We start from the raw sequence: 24,368 nt of genomic DNA, 5'->3' as shown, positions 1-24,368 counted from the left end.
TATGTTGCCCACCTACTGGGCTCTCGTCAGAGGAATTAAATAGTAAAGCTACTGATTGTAAAGTTGAAAAACAGCTGTGGGCTTACTCATTGGCATTGTGGAACTTAAGCAAATGCAGAGTCTCTCTCAGCGAGACTAATTTCCAGGCAAAAACGTGAAGATGTTACTACCTGCAGCAACTGCCTCCCATTAAAATGCAATGCAAGTGGCTCTTTCCAGAGATTACTGTACTTCCAACAGTTGCCAGATTCATTCTAGAACAAACCACTACTTATGACAATCGAGCTATCTCTACTACATGGCTATTGCTGAACAGCCAGAAAGCAAAAGAACATGAGCTAGATCTGCATGGCTACCTTAAATGAAACATTATTACTATAAAAAGATGAACAAGTTGCTTCTATAAATTCTGCAAAATTTAAATAAAAACTTCTCAAATATGTAAGACACATAATTCCTTTTAAATTTGTGGATCAAAAAAAAAAAATAGTGGATCTTGAAAAATATCTCATCCTCTTTCCAAATTCCTGTTCCTTTAAGTCAAGGATATCGATGTAATTAATTGTGCTCCTCTTCTGACTGGGAGTCAGAAGACACCCCGGGATAAAGTAAAATGGAAGTTTCTCAAAATCTCAATCTCATAATCTACCTTAAAATACTGTTTTCTAACATTTCTTCAACTAATCAACAAAACAAGAGAAAGAATAAGCACCCTTTCATATTTACCGTGAAAAAAATCATGGTAAATCTGCAATCCACTGCACCATGAAGTTATATTTGCCTGTTATTTGAAAAACATCATTTTATATGATGGAGTTGCTCAACCTTTTCATTTTGCCACCAATACTGTTGAGTAAAATTTACATTCCAGGAAAATACGTCATGTTTGTCTTGTGACTTCAAGTACGTCTGGGCACAACTATACCCAGAAGTCATGTCTATTAATTTTTTAAGATTTCACTTTATCTAAAAGAATTGTTATGTTTTTATTGTAGGTTTCAGTTTCATTCTTAATGAAAGGTATAAACAGATTTAGTGTTTCCTCTTATAATAAATATGAATTATTTATTTGAATAAATTTGTATAAATATATAGTAAACTGATTATTCATGTTGAGAGTACACCTGCAAATGCTACAAATAATACCATTTCACATGTTAATGATTAGACAATAAAACAAGGAGGCCCAGGGAATCATACAAATAACTTCAAAGACACTGAATACTTGTTTGTTTTAAATTAAAATTCAGTTATCACTGCAAGGAAAATCTGAAAAGTCTTGCACAGGCAGCTGTTTTTCCTAAGATTTTAGTGACATGAAAGGCAATACTGCTGATGTGAGATACAACTTATACTCTAGAGAAATTGTTTATTTCTTTATAAAGCCAGGAAAGGATAGTAAGGTTATCAGTGAGCAATTATACTGCAATTGTTAACAGTAAATGTTCATTCCATTCTTGCTATGGACAAAACATTGTCCTCAGTGCTATGGAGGTAACAAGGTTAATAGAGAGAGAGTCTGAATCACCACTGTTTCTTATCTTATAATGGGGGATGCTGTGGGGCGAGGATATAGGAAGGAAACAGGATACAAGAAGTTGTGAGAGCAATACAAACATGCATAGAAAAAAAGCAAACTGACACAGCAGTAAAAACCTGCCTTATATGGGAAGGGAAGATTTAATTCTATCTGTGAAGGAAAAGGGGTAGGACTTACGAACAAATAAAACAAGGAACACTTTAATTGTAACCATTTGGATAGAATTTCAAGAGGGAATTTGGAAGAGCAACAAGGAAATGAGCTATTAACAAACCTCAAAAGAAGATTTTAAGGCACTGGTATGAGGCCAGGGAATCTAGAAAGGTGTATTGGAGCAAAGCTTGAATGCCATTTTAAGAGTAAGGATTTTATTCTATAAGAGATACAAAAGCATTAAGGATGCTTGAACAGGGGCATAACATAATTATACTTAAGTTTTAGAAATATAGGCAATACTCTAGTAGTCAAAAAAAGGCAACTAAATCAGAGACATCAGTTAAAATATTATTAAAAGTCCAAGGAAAGTTAAATATGGAAACAAGCTGTTAATAAACAATGCTTAAAATTCAATTTCATACTTTGTAAGAGAAAAACAAATCTGTGCATTCTAATTAAAACAACTCATTCACATGGAGAAAAATGCCTGGAAGAATATGCAGTAATAATGTCTACAGTGGTGGGGCTTCCCTGGTGGCACAAGGGGTTATATCTCAGCACCACGAAGCTATCGGCAGCCACAGCAACGTGACTTCCATCCCTGGCCAGGGAGCTGACCCATATGGCACAGCCAGACCTCTCCTGTCTCACCTGCTGCTCCCCTCAGCCACATGTTTGTCATCCCCCCTGTTCTGCTCCCCACTCTGTCTCTGGTGAATTTAATCTCTCACACATAATCCCCCACCCCACACCTCTGGGCCTATGCCCCAGCTCTTGTATGCATAAATAAATAAATCTTTAAAAAAAAATGTCTACAATGGTTACTAACAGTGATTTTATAAGTGTTGCTTAGCTTCTTTATAGCTTGCTTTAATTTTTTTTTTTTACAAAAACATACTTCATTGTAAAAGAGGGAGTAGGTAGAACCAAGAAAACTGTACTTTGATTTAAAGCCTGAAGAGAGCAAAAATACTGTTCTGCTTTTATAGACAGGTAGGTAAAAATCTATTGAATCTGTTTACCTTGAGGTGCCAAAAGAAACTAGGAAGAAAACACAAGGAAATATAAATGCAGGTTTTAGCTATTTTTCATTTTGTTGAAAGCAGTAATGAAGCATACAACATAACAAACCAAAAAAAAAATTCCTTTACTTTAGAGCTTCAGGGGAAAAGAATGACTCAATTTCACTTATTTTAGAATCTGTGTACTTCAAAATGAGAGGGCAACTAAGAAAAAATTGTGTAGGTTGAAATATATTTTGTACTTACTTACAAAGCTGCCTTAATGAATTAGCTCTGTTTGGAATAGTCTGTACCAGTGTTTTCTCTGGCAAGTTAACCTTATCCAGTCTCCCTTACTACCTTCATCCCAACCTGGAACAAGCAAACCAACAGTCACCCACCCACTATGGGTAGATAAAAGACTTAAAATAATTATAAACTATAAAACACCCTCCTGCATTTTAGCCATAAGCACATATCATAATGATGATGATGACCTTGTGAAGTCCCATATTGGATTGATTAATAATGAGCAATACACTGAAGGAGTACAGGTGGCCTAGGGAAGACAACACAATACAAAACATACCCCATTAGAAGCTTTCTTCTTTGCTTTCCATTCATCCAATTGTGCCTTTGTCTTTGCATCAACTTTAACAAGTAGCTTCTTCTCACCAATCTGCAGGTCATGCAATAACCTGAGTGCACGGAGGGTAGATTCAGGCTCCTTGTACTCACAGAATCCAAAGGCTAGCAATGAATGTAAAGAATCAGTGAAATATCAAAGCCATTTTGAAAAATGAAAAATATTTATAAAAGTTAAAATCATTAAGAGACCAAACGTTGTAATTTAAGGATTATTCATGTTATTAATCCTCCCCCTTTCCTTCAATTACCTTTGACAAGGATTTCCCTTTCAGCACCACCAAACAACCAAAAGAAAAAAGAGAAAACAAAAACAGGGAAAGGAAGAATTCCAATCAGTTAGGATATGTATTTCTAAAAGCACTTATCTTGGACCTCCCTGGTGGTGAAAGGGGTTAAGTCTCACCACTATCAAAGTATTGGCAGTCACTGCAGCACAAGTTCGATCCCGGCCAGGGAGCTAACCCACAGAGCACAGCAGACCTCTCCTAACTCGCCCATTGCTCCCCTCTGTAGTGTAGTCAATTCGTCTGTTCTGCTCCCACCCTGTATCTGGTGAATCCTGGCCCCCCCCCACCCTGCACTTCTGGCCTGCACCCCAGCTTTTATATGCATAAATAAATAAATCTTTAAAAAAAAAAATAGCGGATGTCCTGTAGTTTAAAAAACATACACATACACACACACTTACTTATATTTTAGAGAACCAACCAAAATAATTACATATAAAATGACATGGTGCTTTGGACTTGCTTTTTCTGAGAAATATGTACGGTACAGGTGAAGCACAACTGGACGTGAGTAAATGTTAAGATTTGGCGAAGAATTCATGGGAGTTTATCATAATTGTTCTTATTTTTATATATGTATTAATTTTATAATAAAAAGCTTTTAAAAATATGTATCAAACAGGTATTTTACCAATTAGTATGAAAAGGACAGCTTTCAAGACTAAGAGGTCATCATATATTATCTCCCACTTTCTTCTTAATTTGGTTCATCTTACTTATACACTCCTGCCCTGAGAGAAAAAGGACTTATTAAAGTTGTAAGAAACCAGTTAGTCTCGGGGCCTAACTGGTGGTCTAGAGGTTAAGTCTCAGCACTATCATTGATTCCCTGGCCAGGGAGCTAACCCACATATTACATAGCAGACCTCTCCTGTCTTGCCCGCTGCTCCCCTCAGCAGTGTATTTCAGTCAGTCTGCCTGTTCTGTTCCTCAATCTGTCTCTGGTGAATCCTCTCACCCGCCTTACACCTCTGGCCTAAAACACCCCAGTTCTTCTATGAAAAAAATAAATAAAATCTTTAAAAAAAAAAAAAAGAAACCAGTTAGTCGCAATAATTCTTTTCCCTTTTCCTACCACCTTCCTGCAATACTTTCTAATCTTAACTCTCATCCAACATTTTCCCAGTTGCCTTTAATCTTATTTCAAGAGACAAATGTTAATAAGGACAATAAGAGCAAAAGATACAAAATGTGAAATATGCGTATGAGTTAAAGTTATTTCAATCAAAATGGAAAAATAATGACCTACCTTGAAGCTTTCCAGATGCACCTTGTACTCTCTTCCAGCTCAAAACCAAACCACATTTCTTTAAAAAAAAAAAAAAAAGAAAAAAGAAAGTTGTTACTACTTAACAAAATTAACTCATTTGTAATCTGAATAAGAGTACTATAACAGTTCTAGTAGGAAATAAATAGAACCAAAATAAAAAAGGTAAAACCAGCAACTAAGTGTCCATTAAAATACTCCCAATTCTCCTATTACATGAAATATATACAAATTTTTAACATTTATCTTTTTTTACATTTTTTTAGACAATATTTGCTTCAATTGAGTCCCTACAGAATCTCCTCAGATTGAGTCCCCATAGAATCTCCTTCCCCAAGGCACCCATGCACCATCACCACAGTCCGCCAATATATACAAATTAGTTTAACAAAAACAAAATTTGGGCCTCCCTGGTGACGCAAGGGGTTAAGCACTGCACTATGAAGTGCACTATGAAGCAAGCCTGTCTCTGCAGCACGAGTTCGATCCCCGGCCAGCAAGGGAGCAACCCACATGGCGCAGCAGGCCTCTCCTGTCTCACCCGCTGTTCCCCTCAGCAGTGTATTTCAATCAGTCTGCCTGTTCTGTTCCCACATGTCTCTGGTGAATCCTTTCATTCCCTGCACCACTGGCCTGTACCCCAGTTCTTGTATGCATAAATAAATCTTTTAAAAAAAGAGTCCTATGTAATAGGAAAAAAGATGCATAAAATGAATGGAAATACCCCCAAATATCATCTGGACAGATTGTCTAAAGGATGGGACTTATTATTTCCAGTTTTTAAATATTATTTCTAATTATTAAAGTAAAAAGTAAAACAGTATTTGTGAAAAGCAAGATCACCTCTCAAAGCTGAGAATGCATGGCTTTTTCGATATCTGGCTGGCCAGAGAGCAACCCATTTGGCACAAAAGACCTTTCTCTCCTGTCTTGCATGCTGCTCCCCTCAGCAGTGTATTTCAGTGGATCTGCCTGTTCTGTTCCCCACTCTCTGGTGAATATTCTTGCCCCCCACGCCTCTGGCTTACAAACCAGTTCTTATATGTATAAATAAATAAATCTTAAAAAAAATTTCTTGCTGAACACAGACAATGTTTCAATTGAAAATATACATATTTAGAAGGACTTTTCAGGTTGATAATATATACATTTAGATGAATGCACGAATATTCACCAGCAATCATATAACCCAAAAGTGGAAATTCACCAATTGGTCATCATCTGATGAACAGATAACAAAACGAAGTCTATTCATTAAACAGACATTTGGCCATACAAAGGAATGAAATACCCACACAAACTGCATCAGTGATTAACCTTGGAAACTTAATGCTACATGAAAATCACAAAGACCACATAGTGTATGATTCTATTTGTAGAAAATATTCAGAATAGGCAAATCAAGAGAAAGAAAGTAGAATGGTAGTTGCCAGAGCAAAGAGGAGTGGAGAATGAAAAAGGACTCAGTTAGTGCAAGTACAGAATAGTACAGTACAGTACTGCACAAATACAGTACAGTACAAGTACAGTTAGTACAAGTACAGTACATCATCCCATTCTATTTGGGATGATGAAAATATTCTGGAACTATTAGGGGAGATGTTTATAAAATTTTCTGACTATACTAAATATCACTGAATTGTACAGTATAAAAGAGTAACTTTTATGGCATAGAAATTATATCACTAAAGATGTTTTTAAAATGCCCTCAATGTTCCATTTTGGGAAAAAACTGGCATTTTCTTATAAATCTGAAGATTAGCAAATACTATAACTCAGAAATTCCTATTTTAAAAGAACACATGAAAAAACATTTTTTCACCAGGAAGATATATTATCAGCAATATAACTTTTAGGAATATAAATTATAAATATAAATTGTAAATATATAACTGAAGTAAAATATATGCACAAGAATGGTAAATACCAAATATAGGATAGTTGGTTACCTTTGACTTGTTATAATTCTGTGGAATGAAGAAATCAGATTTAGGGTCTTCAATTGCAATGTTTTATTTCTTTTGGGGAAAAAACTCTGAAGCTAGTACCACAAAATACTAAAATCTGACAAAGCTAGGTTTTGTGGGTACTACGTTTTCTAAACACTTAATGTAAGGACTGTAAAAAAAATTTTTTTTTTTTTGGTGGGACCCTCACCGGCGGCCGGGGAACAAACCAGAGCTCTGCAGCCCAGCGCTCAACGGCTGGGCCACCAGGGGAGGCCCCTAAGGACTGTAAAATTTATAAAACAGATATGGCAATCAAGTGCATTACTTATAAGATGAAGAGGGGAAAGATTTATAAATAACTTCTTTAAAGAATAGATGAGATTATGGAGGTAGTAAATCCAGGCATTGTCTTTTCTCATTATACAATCAGTATTTATTCTACTTAACAATGCGCATGTAGGGCCTCCCCTGGTGGCACAGTGGTTGAGCACTGGGTTGCAAAGCTGCCCGCAGCCTCAGCAGCACCGGTTCGATCCCAGGCTGCTCCCCGGCCACTGGAGGAGGGTCCCACATGGCTGCCGCCCGCTGCTCCCCTCAGCAGTGTACTTCAGTCCTTCTGCCTGCTCTGCTCCCCGCTCTGGCTCTGATGAATTCTCTCACCCTCCCGCACTTCTGACTGTACCCAGTACTTGCAAAAGTAAATAAATAAATGGATGAATAAATAAAAATAAATCTTAAAAAAAAACAGGTAAACAATAAGGCTAACAAAATTAAAGAAGCTGACTAGAGAGGGGGTGACAAATGTAATGTATAATCCTTAACTGTATTAAAGACCAAAATAAAAAAATACCTATTATGAAAACTGTTGGGAAATAAATATAAGCTATATGTATACTGGCTGGTAATACCGCATCAGCTTTAAACTCCTTAGGTGTGATAATGGTCTGTGATGACGCAGTAGAAATGTTCTTAGTCTAAGGAGATGCAAGAAATATTCAGAGGTAAAAATGGCATGTCATTAACTTACTTTCAAATTATTCAGGAAAAAAGTGTGTGCAAGTAGTTTGTACATATAGAAAGTAAATGTAGCAAAATGTGTCACAAGGACGTTCACTTTACAGGTCGTTCAACATTTCTACAGCATTACATACTTTCAAAATAAAAAATATTGAATTATTCAGAACCCTCCTGCTTTTTCTTAAGTTTAAAAATTGTAACAGAAATTTTTAAAGAAAAATAAAGTTTAACTTACGGCCAGAAGCTGTCTTATAAGCATGTCTGAGGCTTTCTCAGAAATGTTGCCAACAAAAACTGTAGTGGTGGGACCACAATTTTCATCATTTTCTTTAGCCTTTAAGCCTGGGTGATCCTTTCTTGCTCCCAAATGCTTTCCAACCATGGACACAGTGGGTACTAAGACCTACAGTGAAAAAAATCAATAAAATTTCATTTGGTAATTAAATCTATCAAGTTTAATTAGATGAAAAACATCAATTTTAAAATAGTAAACACATAGTACATTATTATTAAAGGTTCTGCTACATACTTAATCTAAAGGTCTTGAAGCACACATTATTTTCATTAATGTAAACTTATTTGCGAGAAATGACATTTCACTGTTTTTGTATAAAAACTAGGAAAAGCAAATAAAAATAATATCTCAAGTTATTTTTATGTCTAAGACATTTAAACCATTTTAAATTCTCAAAATGTCTTGATTTTTCTTTGTTTGTATTCTACACTGAAAGCAACTTTCAATCATATCTGCTAACCCTCTTGTAGCATTATCACTCTCATAGCCCTCTACTTGCACTTAAATTTTCCTTTTTATCAATTACCTGCTTATATCTTATTTACCCACCCCCCAGTAACTTTCAACTTCACAGGGGAAGAAACAGACAGCTTTACTCAATTTTTTATCTGATACTGAGTTTAGCAAATAATCCACAATAGGCACTAAATAATAGTGATGAACTGGAGAAGTTGCTCAGAAACCAATTCCTATCTCTTAGGATGAAATGCAAGAGGAAGAGTACCTGTCATGTGCAACTTTTACAAAATAGCCACACAGGTGGTGTCCAACGCAGAAGAGCAGGACTTACCCTTGCTCTGCAGGACTGTTATCTTCTTAGTGGTCTGTCTCAGCATTCCTTTTTACCCAGAGTTCCCAGCTCCCTTTTAACATGAAAACCAACACTCCCCTCTTTTTTCAAAACTCAATGGTAGGAAAAAAAAAATTAGCTGAAAATAATGCGATCTATTCTCCCCCATAATGAAATTCCAAGCGAAGTATGATACCAATTGACTCAAAGAAAAATTCTGGTTAAATAACAGTTAACAGAATTATTTATTTTTGTATATTGTATTATATTAGCATTCTTAAATAATTGCTTAGAGTATACAGAAACAGCTTTGAAAGTTGTGGAGAATTAAGGTTCAAGCTGTTTGTAGACCACTTTAATAGAAAAAAGACTTCAATTAAACTTCACAATGCTTGAAGGTATCACACTGGAAGGCAGAAAAAAGTTTGGAAGGTGCTAAACACTAGGTAGTTATGAAGGTGTTCAACACCAGTTCACTTCAACATTTAAATTTCTGCTAGAATCATTTCCTGCAGTCTTTTTTCCCCCCTTTTAAGCAATCAGACATGTTAGATCATTCCCCTAACTCACAGGACCAAGATAAGGGAATGATGAGAGCCAGCATTCTAAATCTAAAATTACAAATATATGAAGAGTCTAGAGATAAAGGGTCTAGACCTAAATCATAAAAGTATCCAAGTGGCATATTTTAGAAATAATTGCATAATATGGATAGGCAAGTAAATTCAGTAAGCAGTATGATACACAAGCATTGTTCCTTAACACTTCAAATAATTTAGCTTACGCTTATCAAGTTTTTCAACTTTAAAAGCTAAAAGTAGCACAACCGTAACACTTAATTCCTCCTTAAAATTATACTTACAGTTGGAGCAGGAGCCATAATGCTCATTGGTACAGGAATCATTGGCGTCCCTAAGAAAAAAGCATGAATCTTAAGAATAGTATTTTATTCAATCCTCTATCAACGACACATCATAAAAATAAGTACCTCACTCATAATTACTATAAATGGAAATGTAGACTAAAAAAAACAAGATACTGATGCTTTGTTTTCAAAACCAATGGCATAGGTGTGTATTAATTTGCATACAACAAAAACTACTGAGAAAGTGAAAAATCTACCACAACATGTTTATTGCTTTTAGAAGTCTCAAATTCTGCGGTTATTGATTCATGTTCATTTGTTTTGGTATATCCTCAAAGTCAGCTCTTTTCAAAAATATAGATTTGCCTGGTCAACAATGGCATTAATGACTCCGTTAAAGGTAAAAACAAAGCCTTTAAAACTTAAAAAAAAATTATGAAGTGAGATAGTAATCTGGAAACCAAGGAAGATCTTGTTACTCCCAATTCTTTAATAAAAACAAGTATCGAGCCTCCCTGGTGGCACAAGGGGTTAAGACCAACCTATGAAGCTATCTGTAGCCACTGCAGCATGAGTTCGATCACTGTTACCCTCAACAGTGTATTTCAGTAGATCCGCCTGTTCTGCTCCCCACTCTGTCTCTGGTGAATCCTCTCACCGCCCCCACACACCTCTGACCTATACCCTAGTTCTTATATGCATACATAAATAAATCTTTAAAAAAAATAAAAACAAATATCATACAAGAAATAAGATCATTAATTTTGGTCATTGTCAAAGAGAAAATCTAAGAAAAGAACTTATAGCTCTGAGAGTTATCAATGGGTTACCACCTACTTTTGACATTTTAAAGGAATCTGTGTTTTTGTTTTCAATTACACTGTTTACTAATAGTAGGTGCTGTGCATGTTCATATAACTAATGAAAAAAATCTTACCATTTGAGAACTAAGATAAATGTTACAATAGGGAAAATCAGTGATATTTGTCTACTACACTCATAAATTTTAAAACAATTCTAAATATAACAAGAAATTCTGACATTGCTCTTCAGTTCAAATTTAGCATCAATTTAAGGTAATTCTAAGAGTGGTCAATTTTTAAAGATTTAACACTATCCATTTATTTCTAATGTAACTTATAACTTCAAGGTTTTGTTTTTTTTTAAAGATTTATTTATTTATACATACAAGAACTGGGGTACAGGCCAGAGGTGTGAGGGGTGAGAGTATTCACCAGAGACAGAGTGGGGAACAAAACAGGTAGATTGACTGAATTACACTTTTGAGGAGAGCAGTGGGCAAGTCAGGAGAGGTCTGCTGCACCATGTGGGTAAATCCCTGGCCGGGGATCGAACTCATGCTGCAGTGTCTGCGGACAGCTTCATAGGTTGTGTCTTAACCCCTTGCGCCACCAGAGAGGCCCCAACTTCAAGGTTTTTACAAGAATTCTTAAAGCTAATAATCAAGATTCAATAAGCCTACCAAAAGCTGTACACAATAGAAATTATATAATTTCAGAACCAAATCTGGGTTCAAATCTGAGGTCTATGCTTTTAGCTCTGTAACCTTTAGTAAGTGATTTAACCTCAGGTTCAGTTGCCTCAATTATAGTAAGGTAATTATTTCCTCAGAGTGCCCATGAGATTAAATGCAGAGCACTTAAATATAGTGGATGCTTAATCAACTTGAATCTAAATTTCACTTTTAACTTTGCAAACCAATGAACAAATGTTCTGCTGTTTACCAACGGTAATCCATGTGGAATCTCTCCCATAGGCAAACTTTTATTAAAGAAAACATACAAGAAAGAGAAACTGTTAAAGAAAACTTTTTTCCTTTTAAGTTATCAAAAGTTTAATGTTTCCTACCTCAACTTCTAATTTTATGAAATGTAGAATGTATTACTACTCATTACAAAGACACAAAAGTGATGCATACTAAAGGGGAAAAAAACACAAAATGTCAAATGTGTTACTGGTTGAATTTTAAAAAATGAGAAAAGAGAAAACATAACCAAAAACGGAGATGAAGGGAACAGCCTTAAAAGAACGCTTAAGGGCCTCCCTGGTGGCACAAGGGGTTAAGGCACAACTTATGAAGCTATCTGCAGCCACTGCAGCATGAGTTCAATCCCCAGACAGGGAGCGACCCACAAGGCTCAGCAGACCTCCCTTATCTTGCCGCTGCTTCCCTCAGCAGAATGTTTCAGTACATCTGCCTGCTCTGTTCCCCACTCTGTCTCTGGTGAATCCTCTCACCCCCACACCTCTGGCCTGTACTCCAGTTCTTGAATGCATAAATAAATAAATCTTTAAAAAAACAGAGAGAGAGAGAGAGAGAGAGAGAAGGCTTAAGAGAATGTCCACTTCATTCTACTTCCATTTGTAACTGGATATGCTTGGCATATATCAGATACTCTGGAAACTGGTGAGAAAGGCTATCTTTGGGAACAAGAAATCTAAGAAACTGTGGAGGAAAAAACTTCCTTTTTCCATATGCACACATTCCTTTGTATGGAAAAATTTGTACCTATTCTTCAATTTTCTAATTTTTTTCAAGTTTTTTTTTTTATTTATTTATGATTACAAGAACTGGGGTATAGGCCAGAGGTGTGGGAGGTGAGAGGATTCACCAGAGACAGAATGGGGAACAGAACAGGCAGATTGACAGAAGTACACGGCTGAGAGGAGCAGCGGGCGAGTCAGGAGAGGTCTGCTGCACCATGTGTCACTCCCTGGCCTGGGATCAAACTCACGCTACAGAGGCTGCGGACAGCTTCACAGCGCTGCACTCAACCCCTTGCGCCACCAGGGAGGCCCCAATTTTCTAATTTAAATGCAAATACCACATAGCAATTAAAGTTCAAGTAACTACATGAGGAGGCAAGAAAATTATAGATGAAAATGGATAACGTGGTTTGCATTATTGCTCTAGTTCAGCATACTTCTTCATTTACCTTTCAAAGTACTGATGCTACACACAGAATGCATGTAGAAAATGAGCTGTAATTAAAATATGATTTATCAACCAGGTATTTTTCCTTAAGCAGAATGATACTGTACTCTTTTACAAGTGGAATCAAAATTATTTAACAGCATAACCACTGTGAATAAATGCCCATGTTAAGCATGGCACTGACTAAACATGCAACAAGATATACCGAAAATCTGAGTTTGGGATCTAGTAACCCATCTTAATAGGGAGGAGACTTAAGAGAAACATGTCCCATTTACCAGTAATAATTTGATATAGTATTCATCATCATACACTTTTAAAGTCTCAGTGCTATCAAGCTATCACCAGCCACTGCGGCATGAGTTCGATACCAGCCAGGGAGCTAACCCCTATGGTGCAGCAGACTCTCCTGCCTTGCTGCTACTCCCCTCAGCAGTGTATTTCAGTCAGTCTGCCTGTTCTGTTCCCCACTGTCTCTGGTGAATCTTCTCACCCCCTGTGCCTCTGGCCTAGACCGCTGTTCTTTTTATAAATATTGCAATTATAATAATATACAAGCATAATAACTCTTATTTTTAATATTAGGATTTACTGTCAAACTCTTTAAGTTTTTAATATTTCATAAAAACTACCATGTTTATTTTATGATTTTTCATACTGTGTACTTGATTTATGGGTAGGAGGCCCAAAGCTAAGTTTATGGTAGTAAACAAATTCAAAATTAAAAATTTAGCAGTTGGGCCTCCCCGGTGGCGCAGCGGTTGAGCGCTGGGTTGCGAAGCTGCACGCGGCCTCTGCGGCGCCGGTTCGATCCCCGGCTGCTCCCCGGCCACCGGAGGAGGGTCCCACATGGCGTGCAGACCTCTCCTGCCGCCCGCTGCTCCCCTCAGCAGTGTGCTTCGGTCCTTCTGCCTGCTCTGCTCCCCGCTCTGGCTCTGGTGAATTCTCTCACCCTCCCGCGCTTCTGACTGTACCCAGTGCATGTATGAACAGAACAAAACAAACAAACCAGCAAACAAATAAATAAAGCATGCCTCTATTAAAAAAAAAAAAAAAAAAAAAAAAAAATTTAGCAGTTGATTTCAAATTAAAGACAGTTCTGCTCTTTATAATCTCTTGGTAATGTACATGTTATGAATTAACCCACCATACCAGCCAACTGCAAGGTAGTTTTTGATTTTGCAACACTTAAGCTCTTTAGCAAAACACTGTAATTTCAGATAAGCAAATGATTAAAAAAACAGGTCTTTGATCTGTTTTATATTACCTCACACAGAAATATATCTGGATAATTCACAAGATCATTTGGTGATTTCAACTTGAATTGCACAGATTCTATGTCAAAAGAAAATCCTAATATGCAAATTGAGAGCTCATAGAGACTTCTTTTGGGGAAGAGGGATTCTGCATGAAATGCTTTAATCCCATTAAAATATAAGAATAAAAAATGTAAGAATAGGGCCTCCCCTCTTGATGTAGGCGGTTGAGCACTGCGCTGTGAAGCTGTCCGCAGCCTCTGCAGCGCTGGTTCAATCACGGTCAGCCAGCGAGGGTACCACATGGCGCAGCAGACCTCTCCTGTCTTGCCTGCTGCTCCCCTCAGCAATGTATTTCATCGGTCTGCCTGTTCTGTTCCCCCTCTGTCTCTGGTGAATCCTCTTACCCTCCTGCGCCTCTGGCCTGTACCCCAGCTCTTGTACAAAAATAAATAAATCTTAAAAAAAAATCCTTAAAAAAAATATAATAACAACAATATATAAGCTACCACCTATATGCAAAGGAAAACTATCTCTTTGGCCAAGCAATATTAATTATACACCTCAAGATAGTGGTTTTTATATATGAATTCTCTTAAATATGCTTAAATGAATGCCTATTCATGAACTTATTAAAACTAAAGATTCCTGGGTCCCAAATTCTGAGGATCTAATTCAGCAGGGTTGGGATGAGACCTGAAAAACCTCATAGGACTGGGGTAGGGGAAAGGGGGGAATTTTTATATACTGATTTGGAAAGCTCGCCAGCTATACTGTCAAATACAAAACAGCAAGGAACCAAAAAGCATGTACAGGATGCTACCATTTATCTGTGTTAAAAGAAAAAAAATTAAGGGATGAAAGAATTTTTATTTACAGTTGCTCTCTTTTACTAAAAGAATAGTAATAGTAAAGTAGGCATGTGAAATTTTTCACTATATACCTTTCTGAACATCTTTATTTTTGAACCAAATGAATGTACTGCACCTTTTTAAAAAATAAAAAAATTGGGCCTCCCCAGCGGCACAGTGGTTGAGCGCAGGGTTGCGAAGCTGCCCGCAGCCTTTGCAGCGCCGGTTCGATCCCCGGCTGCTCCCCGGCCACCAGAGGAGGGTCCCACATGGCCGCAGACCTCTCCTGCCGCCCCGCTGCTCCCCTCAGCAGTGTACTTCGATCCTTCTGCCTGCTCTGCTCCCCTCTCTGGCTCTGGTGAATTCTCTCACCCTCCCGTGCTTCTGACTATACCCAGTGCTTGTATAAATAAATAAATAAATCTTTAAAAAAAATTTTTTTTAACTTCTCAGGTAAGTATGATATCCAACTACCTATAAAAATTACTGTTACAGGAAAATGAGACATCTACATCTCCAGAATGATGCTAACAAACATTTTTACTACTAACACAGTAACAAACTCATAATTTTCCTAAAGCTAATATTGTAATTACAATAGTACAGTTTAAAAAAACAAGAGCATTCCCAAACTTACCTGGAGGTACAGGTGGAGGAAAACCAGGAAATTGTGGGGGTGGAATCCCTGGTGGGAGTGCTGGGATTCCCATGGGTGGGCGATTCAAATGAGGGGGAAAAGACATTCTTACTGCAGCAGTCTAAAGAAAAAAATCGTGACAAATCATTTTATTTGAAGACTTTACAATTTGATATGCCTGGTTTGTTGGCCTTCATTTTTAGAGTATCTGCAAAATTCTAAAGTTTTCTTACCCAAAGGAGTTGGCAAAGACCCTCTTTTCTCTGTCTGTCCATTGAGAATTTTTAAAACTTAGATCTTTTCTAAAATAAGTTCCCAAAATGTACACGATCTAAGTTCAGGATAGACTCCTACAATCATATGGGAATACATATAAAGGAAGAAAAAAATTTTGAGGTTCAGTTAATATCCAAAAATTAAATGCCAAACATCAATGAATCTTTTTAAACCAAACTCAGAATCCAGGAAGGTATAGAACAGTTTTTATTTATTTATTTTTAAAGTATTCTGATGCATTCATTTTTTTACACACTCAGCACTCTGAAAACTAAGTTTACAAAGTTACAAAGTATTTGTTGATTCAGTGTTGGTGAGTTCCTCAAGGACAAATGAATGTGTCAGTGAACTACAAACCTGAAAGGGGGGAACCATGTATCAGGTCACATAGTAACCACTCAAATATAAAGAGAACATACAATTTGTGACAATGAGAAAAAAAACCATAATTTTTCTTTAACTTAAAAGCAAACCTCTTAGCCACACTTGAGTGAACTTCAAGAATCAGATGTTAAAACTTGATTTTTAAAAATACAAGAACACTATGAACTGCGTTTCATTTAGTTTCTGGCATTATTACTTAAACTTAATTCTGTCTTGTGAACAAAAGTACCTAAGACTTTTCTGCCCCACTGGAAAAAGTAGACAAATGTTAGAATGTTCTAGGATTCTGTGCTCCAATTTTAAAAATCAGCCAAAATAAGTAGGTTCATCCCATACCAGTGATGCCACTAAAAATCTGTTAAACAGAAGGTATTTCTGTAATACACTAAAAAAAACCTCCCCCAATAGGTGTTATAACAGAAAGAGTCCAGAGTTAAACGTCTTTAAAATATGCTTGTCTATTTGCTTTTTCATGTTTTGTACATTGTTTTACTCACCCTTCAGAAGAGAAGATAAAAAGTGCATGTCTTCCATTTCCTCGCCCCCTAATCCCAACAGTTTGGTATATATCGCTGTATTCTTCTAAATATCTTTCTATATACAAGCTAATATATAAACTTTTGTTTTTCTGTAAACAATATAATCATACTATATTGTTATGTGCATTTTCTTCCTCATTATCATAAATAGCTCTCCATGTAAGTTCATAGTTTTATTCCATTCTCCATAGTGCAGTAAACTATTATAATATAGACATATACCATAATTATTCAACCAACACTGATGACTGGCAACACATTTTAGCTCTTACAAAACATTAAACTTTCTCAGATATACTGGAAATATACCCCCATTTACCTATACAAATAATTGTATAATAAATACTAGTACTCTATGCATCTACACTTTGTCTCTTAATCATCCTCCAAAACTAGTACACAATTTCTATTCTCACCATCAGTGTATTGTATATTCCTCCTATTTTCATCATTGCTGGTGTTTCTAATAATCTGGTATGCAAAAAAAATACTCTCTGTTTCAATTTGTATTTCCCTAATCACTAATGAGGTTGAGTATCCTTTCACCTGTTTATTAGACATTTCCTTAGTCTTAAGTCTTAGGAAAGTACATTCTTCATGCTCACAGCTATTTCTCCTCATAATGCTATCTTGACTTATTAAATTAAGATAACACAGTATTCTATAGTCTAAACTTCAATTTCAGAAAACACAGTATAATGAAAATATTTAGAAAACTTAACAGGTAAAGTAAATCCCAGGATGATTTTATATACTTAGCAAATAAAATAGTGGAAATACTTTAAAATATTAGGTAGGTATCAGTACAAATTAAAAAAGAAAAATGCAACTAATTTAAGATTAAAATTGTGTTGAAATTTAAATAATCTTTATGTAATATTGTTTGCCCCAAAAGAAAAAAATTACATATGGAAGGGGGCAGGAGTATATCTCCCTTTAAAAACATAGAGGGCTACTGTCCTACTTACAGAAGTTCTTGTATTATCATTATAATATTCTATATCAGCACTTTCTTAGGAAGGCAGTTCGTTATTAATACCTGTTGAATAAATAAATTAATCAATGAATGAATCAGTAAACACATAAACTGAGGACCTCATTAAACACATTTATTAAGAAACCACCACGTGTCAGTATTATGCTAGCAATGACCCCTAGCCTCATGATGGATACAAATATTGTGCCACAAATTCATCTTTAGAATCACTTATCTGCAAGTATCAAAAGTATTAATTTTTAAAAACTCTATGTTCTTGGTGTTTAAACTTTATTGCATGATTTTCAAATGTACAGCTCACTCATTAGCATTAACAAAATTTTTTTACTTTAAGTTTGTATCAGTATACCCATCCCACTCCTAATTTTTCTATGAAATATTTCCTTTTTATTTGGAACTGTTTAAAACTTGTTTATTCATAGGCTTAACTTCAAAGGTGATGGTGAAAACACCACAGGTATTGGACTGATTTTTATGAATATTCTTTTAACCTCTTAAGATAATGGTCCCTTCCTACAGAAATTCAGAAAACAAACATTTTTGGTGACCTTTGATAAACACTAAACCTCCAATCTTATCCTAAAATCAGAGTATCTATCCCTTAGTTCAACATAAAATAAGTTTCTACCTTTTAACATGTAAAAATGATGAGAATAAACTTACAACCACAAAGCTTATCAGTTTTTATCTACAATTGATAAATTGTACTCTTTTAAAATAAATTGTCAGATACTCAAATTGGTAGGTACTTTGTAAAATGAAGTAGGTAAGCGAGCAAAAGAATGCTGCATTTTGAATACTGCTGCCCAGTCAGGCCTCAATTTGAACAAAGATTTAAAAGAGATTGAGGCAGGAAGCCCTATTCGTATCTGAGGGCAAGCATGTTCCAAGGAAAGGAAACAGCAAATACAAAGATCCTGAGGTGTGTGCATGGAGTATCTGTGGCAGAAACACCAAGGCCAACAGCTGGAGCAGAGTAAGCTCTGCTTAAAGGTCAAGGGGGTTGAGACACTGTAGGGCTTTATAGGCCACTGTAAAGGTTCAATTTTTACTCTGAATGAAACAGAATATATGTGAAAGGCTCTGACTTGACTTACATTTTAACAGCATCACTGGCCAGTGTGTTAAGGTAAGACTGGAGAACAAGGACAGAATCAAGAGACTACTGTAATAATCCAGACAAGAGAGGGTGACCTGAAACAGATGGTAGTGGCAAAAGTGGTAACCAGCTGTTGGATCCTAGATAGCCTTTGAAGGCAGTCAATTGCTAAGGGGTTGTATATGAGTTATAAAAGAGACACAGAAGCTATTTTACTAGCACAGAAATGATTTTAATAGTGCTTTACTTTAGAAGGTTCAGAGAATTTTTAACCTAATTTAAGTATGACACTTTATGGCCCAAAATAACAAAAACAAGCACCTATAACAGAAGTATAACCTCTCTCTAGTGTGTCACTGGTCACACAGGTTTGGCAAAACTCACTGAAACGACAATGGATACACTTTATTAAATATGTATTTTATCTCAAAAGATGCAGTCCAAAAAAGTGAAAACAAACATTTCTAAATAATGTATCTCTGCTACTCAAATACGCATGAATTCTGCCTTTCTCAACTTTTCCCCTTACTCTTACATCATCCATATTTAGTGTCCTCCCAAGAACACCATTACTGCTTATAGGCATTTTTCCACTGCAGAATTTATCCCGACAGAAACAAAACATTTCACCAAAGATAGATTTATAGGCTGACCCCATCAGGGCAATGTGTGCCAAATTTATGAAATGATAAGAGGCAAACAAGATATTCCCTCAGCAAATACTCGTACATCTTTTTCATTAATTCATTACCTAGCTACAATTTTGTACCAGGTTCTTATTAGGTATTATTTTTATTAGTCTTGAAAGAGCAAATTTTAAGTTATTACATAAAGTTTCAAAGTCCAATGGCTCTACATCAATACATGATTTTTACCATAGTACTGAGATACCTGTTGCTTACAGCTGTTATACTGTACTGACACCACTGCCCCCATTAAGTAAAGCATGATTTCTCAACTGAATTCCCACAGAACTGGAGTCTTCAAACTTTCCTAAGAAAAACTCCTCAATGTATAACGAACAGACCACATTTAATTAATGAGAAGTTTAACAAGAAAGTTTTCCAGAGGTATGAAATTATTCAAGTGTTTTGAGCCTCCTAAAAGGGAGTTGATCGTTTCATGAGTTTCTTTTTTAAAAAATAATTTTCAGTGATTAAAAAACAATGCTATGTACAAAGATTGGTGGTTTGTTGGAGGTGTAGTGGGTCTTGCAAACAGGAAAGAGGGATCCTTTTGGGTAAGGGTTGTGTAACTGTACATTTACTAAAAATCACTGAGCTGGCATTTATAGATGAATTTTATATATAAATTATACTTTAATTAGGCTGCTTTAAAATACTGAATACGGGTCTCCCTGGTGGCACAGCAGTTAAGCGCTGGGTTGCGAAGCTGCCCGCAGCTTCTGCTGCGCTGGTTCGATCCCCGGCTCCTCCCCGGCCAGCAGAGGAGGGTCCCGCATGGTGCGCAGACCTCTCCTGCTGCCTGCTGCTCCCCTCAGCAGTGTACTTCAGTCCTTCTGCCTGCTCTACTCCCCTCTCTGGCTCTGGTGAATTCTCTCACTCTCCCGCGCTTCTGACTGTACCCAGTGCTTGTATAAATAAATCTTTAAAAAAAAAAGGATATAAAATAAAATACTGAATAGGCCTCCCCAGCGGTGCAGTGGGTTGGGCGCAGCACTGTGAAGCTGCCCACAGCCTCTGCAGTGCGGGCCACCCTGGGAGAAACCCACATGGCGCAGCAGACCTCTCCTGTCCTCAGCAATGCTTTTGGTCAGTCTGCCTGTTCTGCTCCCCGCTCTGTCTCTGGTGGATCCTCTCACCCTCCCGTACCTCTGGCCTGTACCCCTGCTATTGTATAAATAAAAAATAAATCTTTAAAAAAATAAAAATTAAAAAAATAAAATACTGAATAATAAAAAAAATATTTTCACTGAGAAATAAAAAGAATTACCCAAGACAGGGCAATTTCAGGCAAAATCCAAAATCCAACTAAGACCTGCAGATTAAATAAAACTGTATTAGCTGATTTCTTGACTTTAATCTTTTCAGTTTTTAAATAATGAAATGTTCTTGTGTGAAGGGATATCATCTCTGCAATTTACTAGCAAAATATTTCAGAAGAAACCAAATTGGTAAAATGTTAACATCTGGGGGACCTGGGTAAAAGATATGAGAATCTTGCAATGTTTAAGTTTGAATTTATGTCAAAAATGTAAAAAATTAAGCAATAAGGGCCTCCCCTGGTGGCGCAGCGGTTAAGCACTGGGCTGCGAAGCTGCCTGCAGCCTCTGCAGCGCCGGTTCCATCCCTGGCTGTAGGCGAGGGTCGCACATGGCGTGCAGACCTCTCCTGCCCTGCCTGCTGCTCCCCTCAGCAGTGTATCTCATCAGTCTGCCTGCTCTGTTCCAGGCTCTGGCTCTGGTGAATTCTCTCACCCCCTGCTGACCCCCCTACCCGTGCTTCTGACTGTACCCAGTGCTTGTATAAATAATTTTTTTTTAAAAATTAAGCAATAACAACAATTCTGGCTAACAGAAACATGTTGTTTTTATTTTCTGAAGGTTCAAAATTAAAAAAAAAAAAAAAAAAAGATAAGGAAAAAGTTATTGAAATCCCAAGGAAACAGTCAGAATCCTCTCTTACGAATGGCATTGGAAGTGTCAGAAAAGACTTTTTAGTGAAAGATTACAAAATACACGGAATGTTTTTGCAAGATATTAAGTGATACAGTTGGCTCCAGGGTTTTGGCACCAACAACAACAACAAAAAAGATTCAGCAACTACTCATTTCCAAAGTTATAAAACAGTCAATATAATTTTTTTCCTAAATCATGTGTAAATGAGGAAAGTATGTGGGTAACTTGTAGCCAAAAACGCAACTCGAAAATCCCAAACTTAAATTAAATCTGAAGTAACTATCCAATCTTAAATGGAATCACTTTTATTTAAAAATGTATTTGGAACCTTAACACAAAGGAGGAAAAAATAAAATAAAAAGCTTAGTTGAAACAAAAAAACTTAGTTGAAATCATTAATATATGGTGCTTATTTATATGCAGCAGTGGGACAATTAAGACTTTTTCCCCTAAAAATATTTTAGTACCTTACAAAAAAGGGGAGAAAACCCCACTCTGGAGATCAAAAAAGGGAATCTGGTAACTCATAGGTGAGGAATTATTTAATTAAAATATCAACTAACATATTTACTTTTGTTTACAACAGTCTTCAAAATACATTACTCACTTAATCTCCCAAATTACCTGGTGTAGATATAGTCTCCTTTTAGAGATGAAGACGCTAACTGGTCCAAGGGAACATAATAAATGGGTGGGGGCTCCAATGTCCCCACTATCCTTTTTTCACTGCATTATAAGGCCTCTTTCTAGTAATAACATATCAATGAAAAACTTATTAAGAGTTGACTTTGACTTTATTTATAGTCTATTCAGGGTAGCTGGAAGAAATGTTAAGACTCAGAGTTGTATTTCATTGAAAAAGCTTATATAACAAATAATATCAGTTAATATGGCTTGAACACAAAGTTACTTGAGTACTGCAATCAAATTTTTCACATACGTTTTTCCCAATCCTGAACCCCAACAAACTGAATTAGTGGGTACTATTACAATACTCATTCTACATAAGAAAAGCTAGGAATCATGAGGAACTGATGGCCAATGGAATGCTTTTCCAGCTTCTGAATGTTTGGGGAAATAATCTTTTAAGAACTAAAGCTCAGAAGACCGTGTAAAAACTTTATGCACCACTGCCAACTATCTTATGCACAGTACTGGGGCAAGAAAAATCAAGTCCCTCCTTTGGGTCTGCTCCTTTCTGTCCAGTATCAAAATGGCATTTCTAAGGAAATATAAATCCGTATTACGTAACTTCAAAAGTAATAGTCCTACATCTAGCTTAAAAAATCTATTTCAAAAGTAAAACTAAGACCAAGAAGGGTGAGAAAGCACTCATTTTAATACAGGGCTTGCTAATAGCCTGGAATGAATGGACAAACAATTTACTGCAACCTCCATTGGAGGAAAGGGGCAAGACTACAATAGTCATCACAACTTCAGACAAGCAAACCAGGAGAATGCTAAAAAGATGGGCATTAGCTAATTAAGGGTGGGTGGGGCCCAGTTCACTCGGTGGCGGGCTCCAGATGACCCAAGAGGAAGGGAAAGGAATCCGTTGAAGGCCAGCACCTCGCTCTGGGTGGGTGCTGTCTGGCTTCTAGGCAGAGTCTGAGGCTAGTGTGTCCTAGGCCCCGAAAATCTACCGTAAGGTTCCGGAGGCTCGGGTCAGAAAGGGGACCCAGGGAAAGGATCCCCGGGGGCCGACCGATCGTTTTGTGGGCAAACGTGGAGCCCAAAGGGAGGCAAGGAGATTCACTCTGGCGGACGGTGGAAGGGAAGGGAAAGCGGGCGACAAAGCGAGGAGGAAAGCTATGGCAGCAGGTCCGGCCTTCACGGGTTCTTGCTGGGCCCACTGGTTTTTGAGGCCTTGGAGAGGTGGAGAAACCCAAGCCTCGTGCCCGTCCCCTCCCCCATATAACCCCCCCTCCTTACCCCTACCCCGCCCCGGCCCTTTAGCAGCTTCCCCGGTTTTCCCTCCTCCCCCAGCTGGGGTACCCGGTCTCCTCGTTTCCACACGCGTTCTGTGGCGTGAACTCACCCGCCGCTGAGGAAACAGCACTGTCTTCGCGGCCTTCTGAGCTTCAGGTTACGAGTGGGCTCCACCGGCTCGAGGTTTCTGCGCGCCGCTCGTCCGGGAGACGGGCTCCGCGCAGCGCCTACTCGCACAGGCCGCAAACACAGCCGCGCAGCGCGGGGAGCTTCTGGAGGGCTTCCTCTTGCCCGGCGTGCACTGCGGCCGGGGGTGTGGAGAGAAGAATCATAGAGAAGAACGAAGCTAGATAGTCTTCACTGTTGGCTCGGAATCACCACGCTACGGCGAATAACCATAGAGAAGAAGCGCCTAGTGGGGACTAGAAAGGCTTGAGCTGCAAATTACGACCCACCCTGCCATTTTTGATTGGATCCGAGTTAATCTTATGACTACGCGACGCCATCTTGAGGTCAAGGTTCCGGCTACAGTCGTGGCGCGAGGGCTCTTTTAGGATTTCTCACTTTTTGTAGTTTGTGTTTCGGGAATCAGAACCTACCTAGCCCAGTGGTTGGGGTTCGATAGACTGAAGATGGGGCTCCACCCAGCACCTCCGTAGAAACCCCAAGCACCCATCTTTCCCTATAAACTGTGCTTTATACCAAGAGATGTACTTTAGACTAACTAAAGCAGTAATAGTTTTTTTTTTAACTGCAAATTTACACGCACAGAAAGAGTTTCTGATTGCTGATGGGACCAAAGAGGTGGCTAGAAGATGTTTTTGACAATATCATTTCAGAACATGGATTCAGCCATTCTTCTGGGTTTTTCTGTGTTATCAGCTGATGAGGTCCTTTTCGTAGTAAGTTTGTATTGCGTTTTTTTATCCCTTCAGAAAAAGCCCTAAATAATAGACTTGTATATCACTTTGGGAGGCTAGGCCAAGCCATT

At 37.5% G+C, this 24,368-nt stretch overlaps 1 protein-coding gene across 3 annotated transcripts in view; it reads right to left on the bottom strand.

The window, feature by feature from the left end:
- The window catches only part of RBM25 (RNA binding motif protein 25), a 52,023-nt gene extending 28,367 nt beyond the window's left edge, over nt 1–23,656 (bottom strand). The window contains exons 1-7 of one of the 3 annotated variants that reach the window (XM_037503655.2): nt 23,487–23,656; nt 15,749–15,865; nt 15,516–15,636; nt 9,813–9,862; nt 8,101–8,268; nt 4,882–4,939; nt 3,287–3,447 (exon numbers count right to left, since the gene is read on the bottom strand). In XM_037503655.2, coding sequence (XP_037359552.1) covers nt 3,287–3,447; nt 4,882–4,939; nt 8,101–8,268; nt 9,813–9,862; nt 15,516–15,636; nt 15,749–15,790 — 600 coding nt within the window. In that variant the 5' untranslated portion in view covers nt 15,791–15,865; nt 23,487–23,656. Of the gene's footprint in view, nt 1–3,286; nt 3,448–4,881; nt 4,940–8,100; nt 8,269–9,812; nt 9,863–15,515; nt 15,637–15,748; nt 15,866–17,682; nt 17,754–23,486 lie in introns of those variants that run through there. The other 2 variants (XM_037503654.2, XM_037503657.2) reach the window with 2 other exon arrangements.
- Nucleotides 23,657–24,368: the final 712 nt, after the last annotated feature.

This window comes from Talpa occidentalis, unplaced genomic scaffold (assembly GCF_014898055.3).
Source record: "Talpa occidentalis isolate TD23 unplaced genomic scaffold, MPIMG_talOcc4v2.1 talOcc4.11, whole genome shotgun sequence".
Lineage (NCBI taxonomy): Eukaryota > Metazoa > Chordata > Mammalia > Eulipotyphla > Talpidae > Talpa > Talpa occidentalis.
The sequence above is the reverse complement of the archived record's forward strand: the minus strand, read 5'-3'. Positions and strand labels throughout refer to the sequence as shown.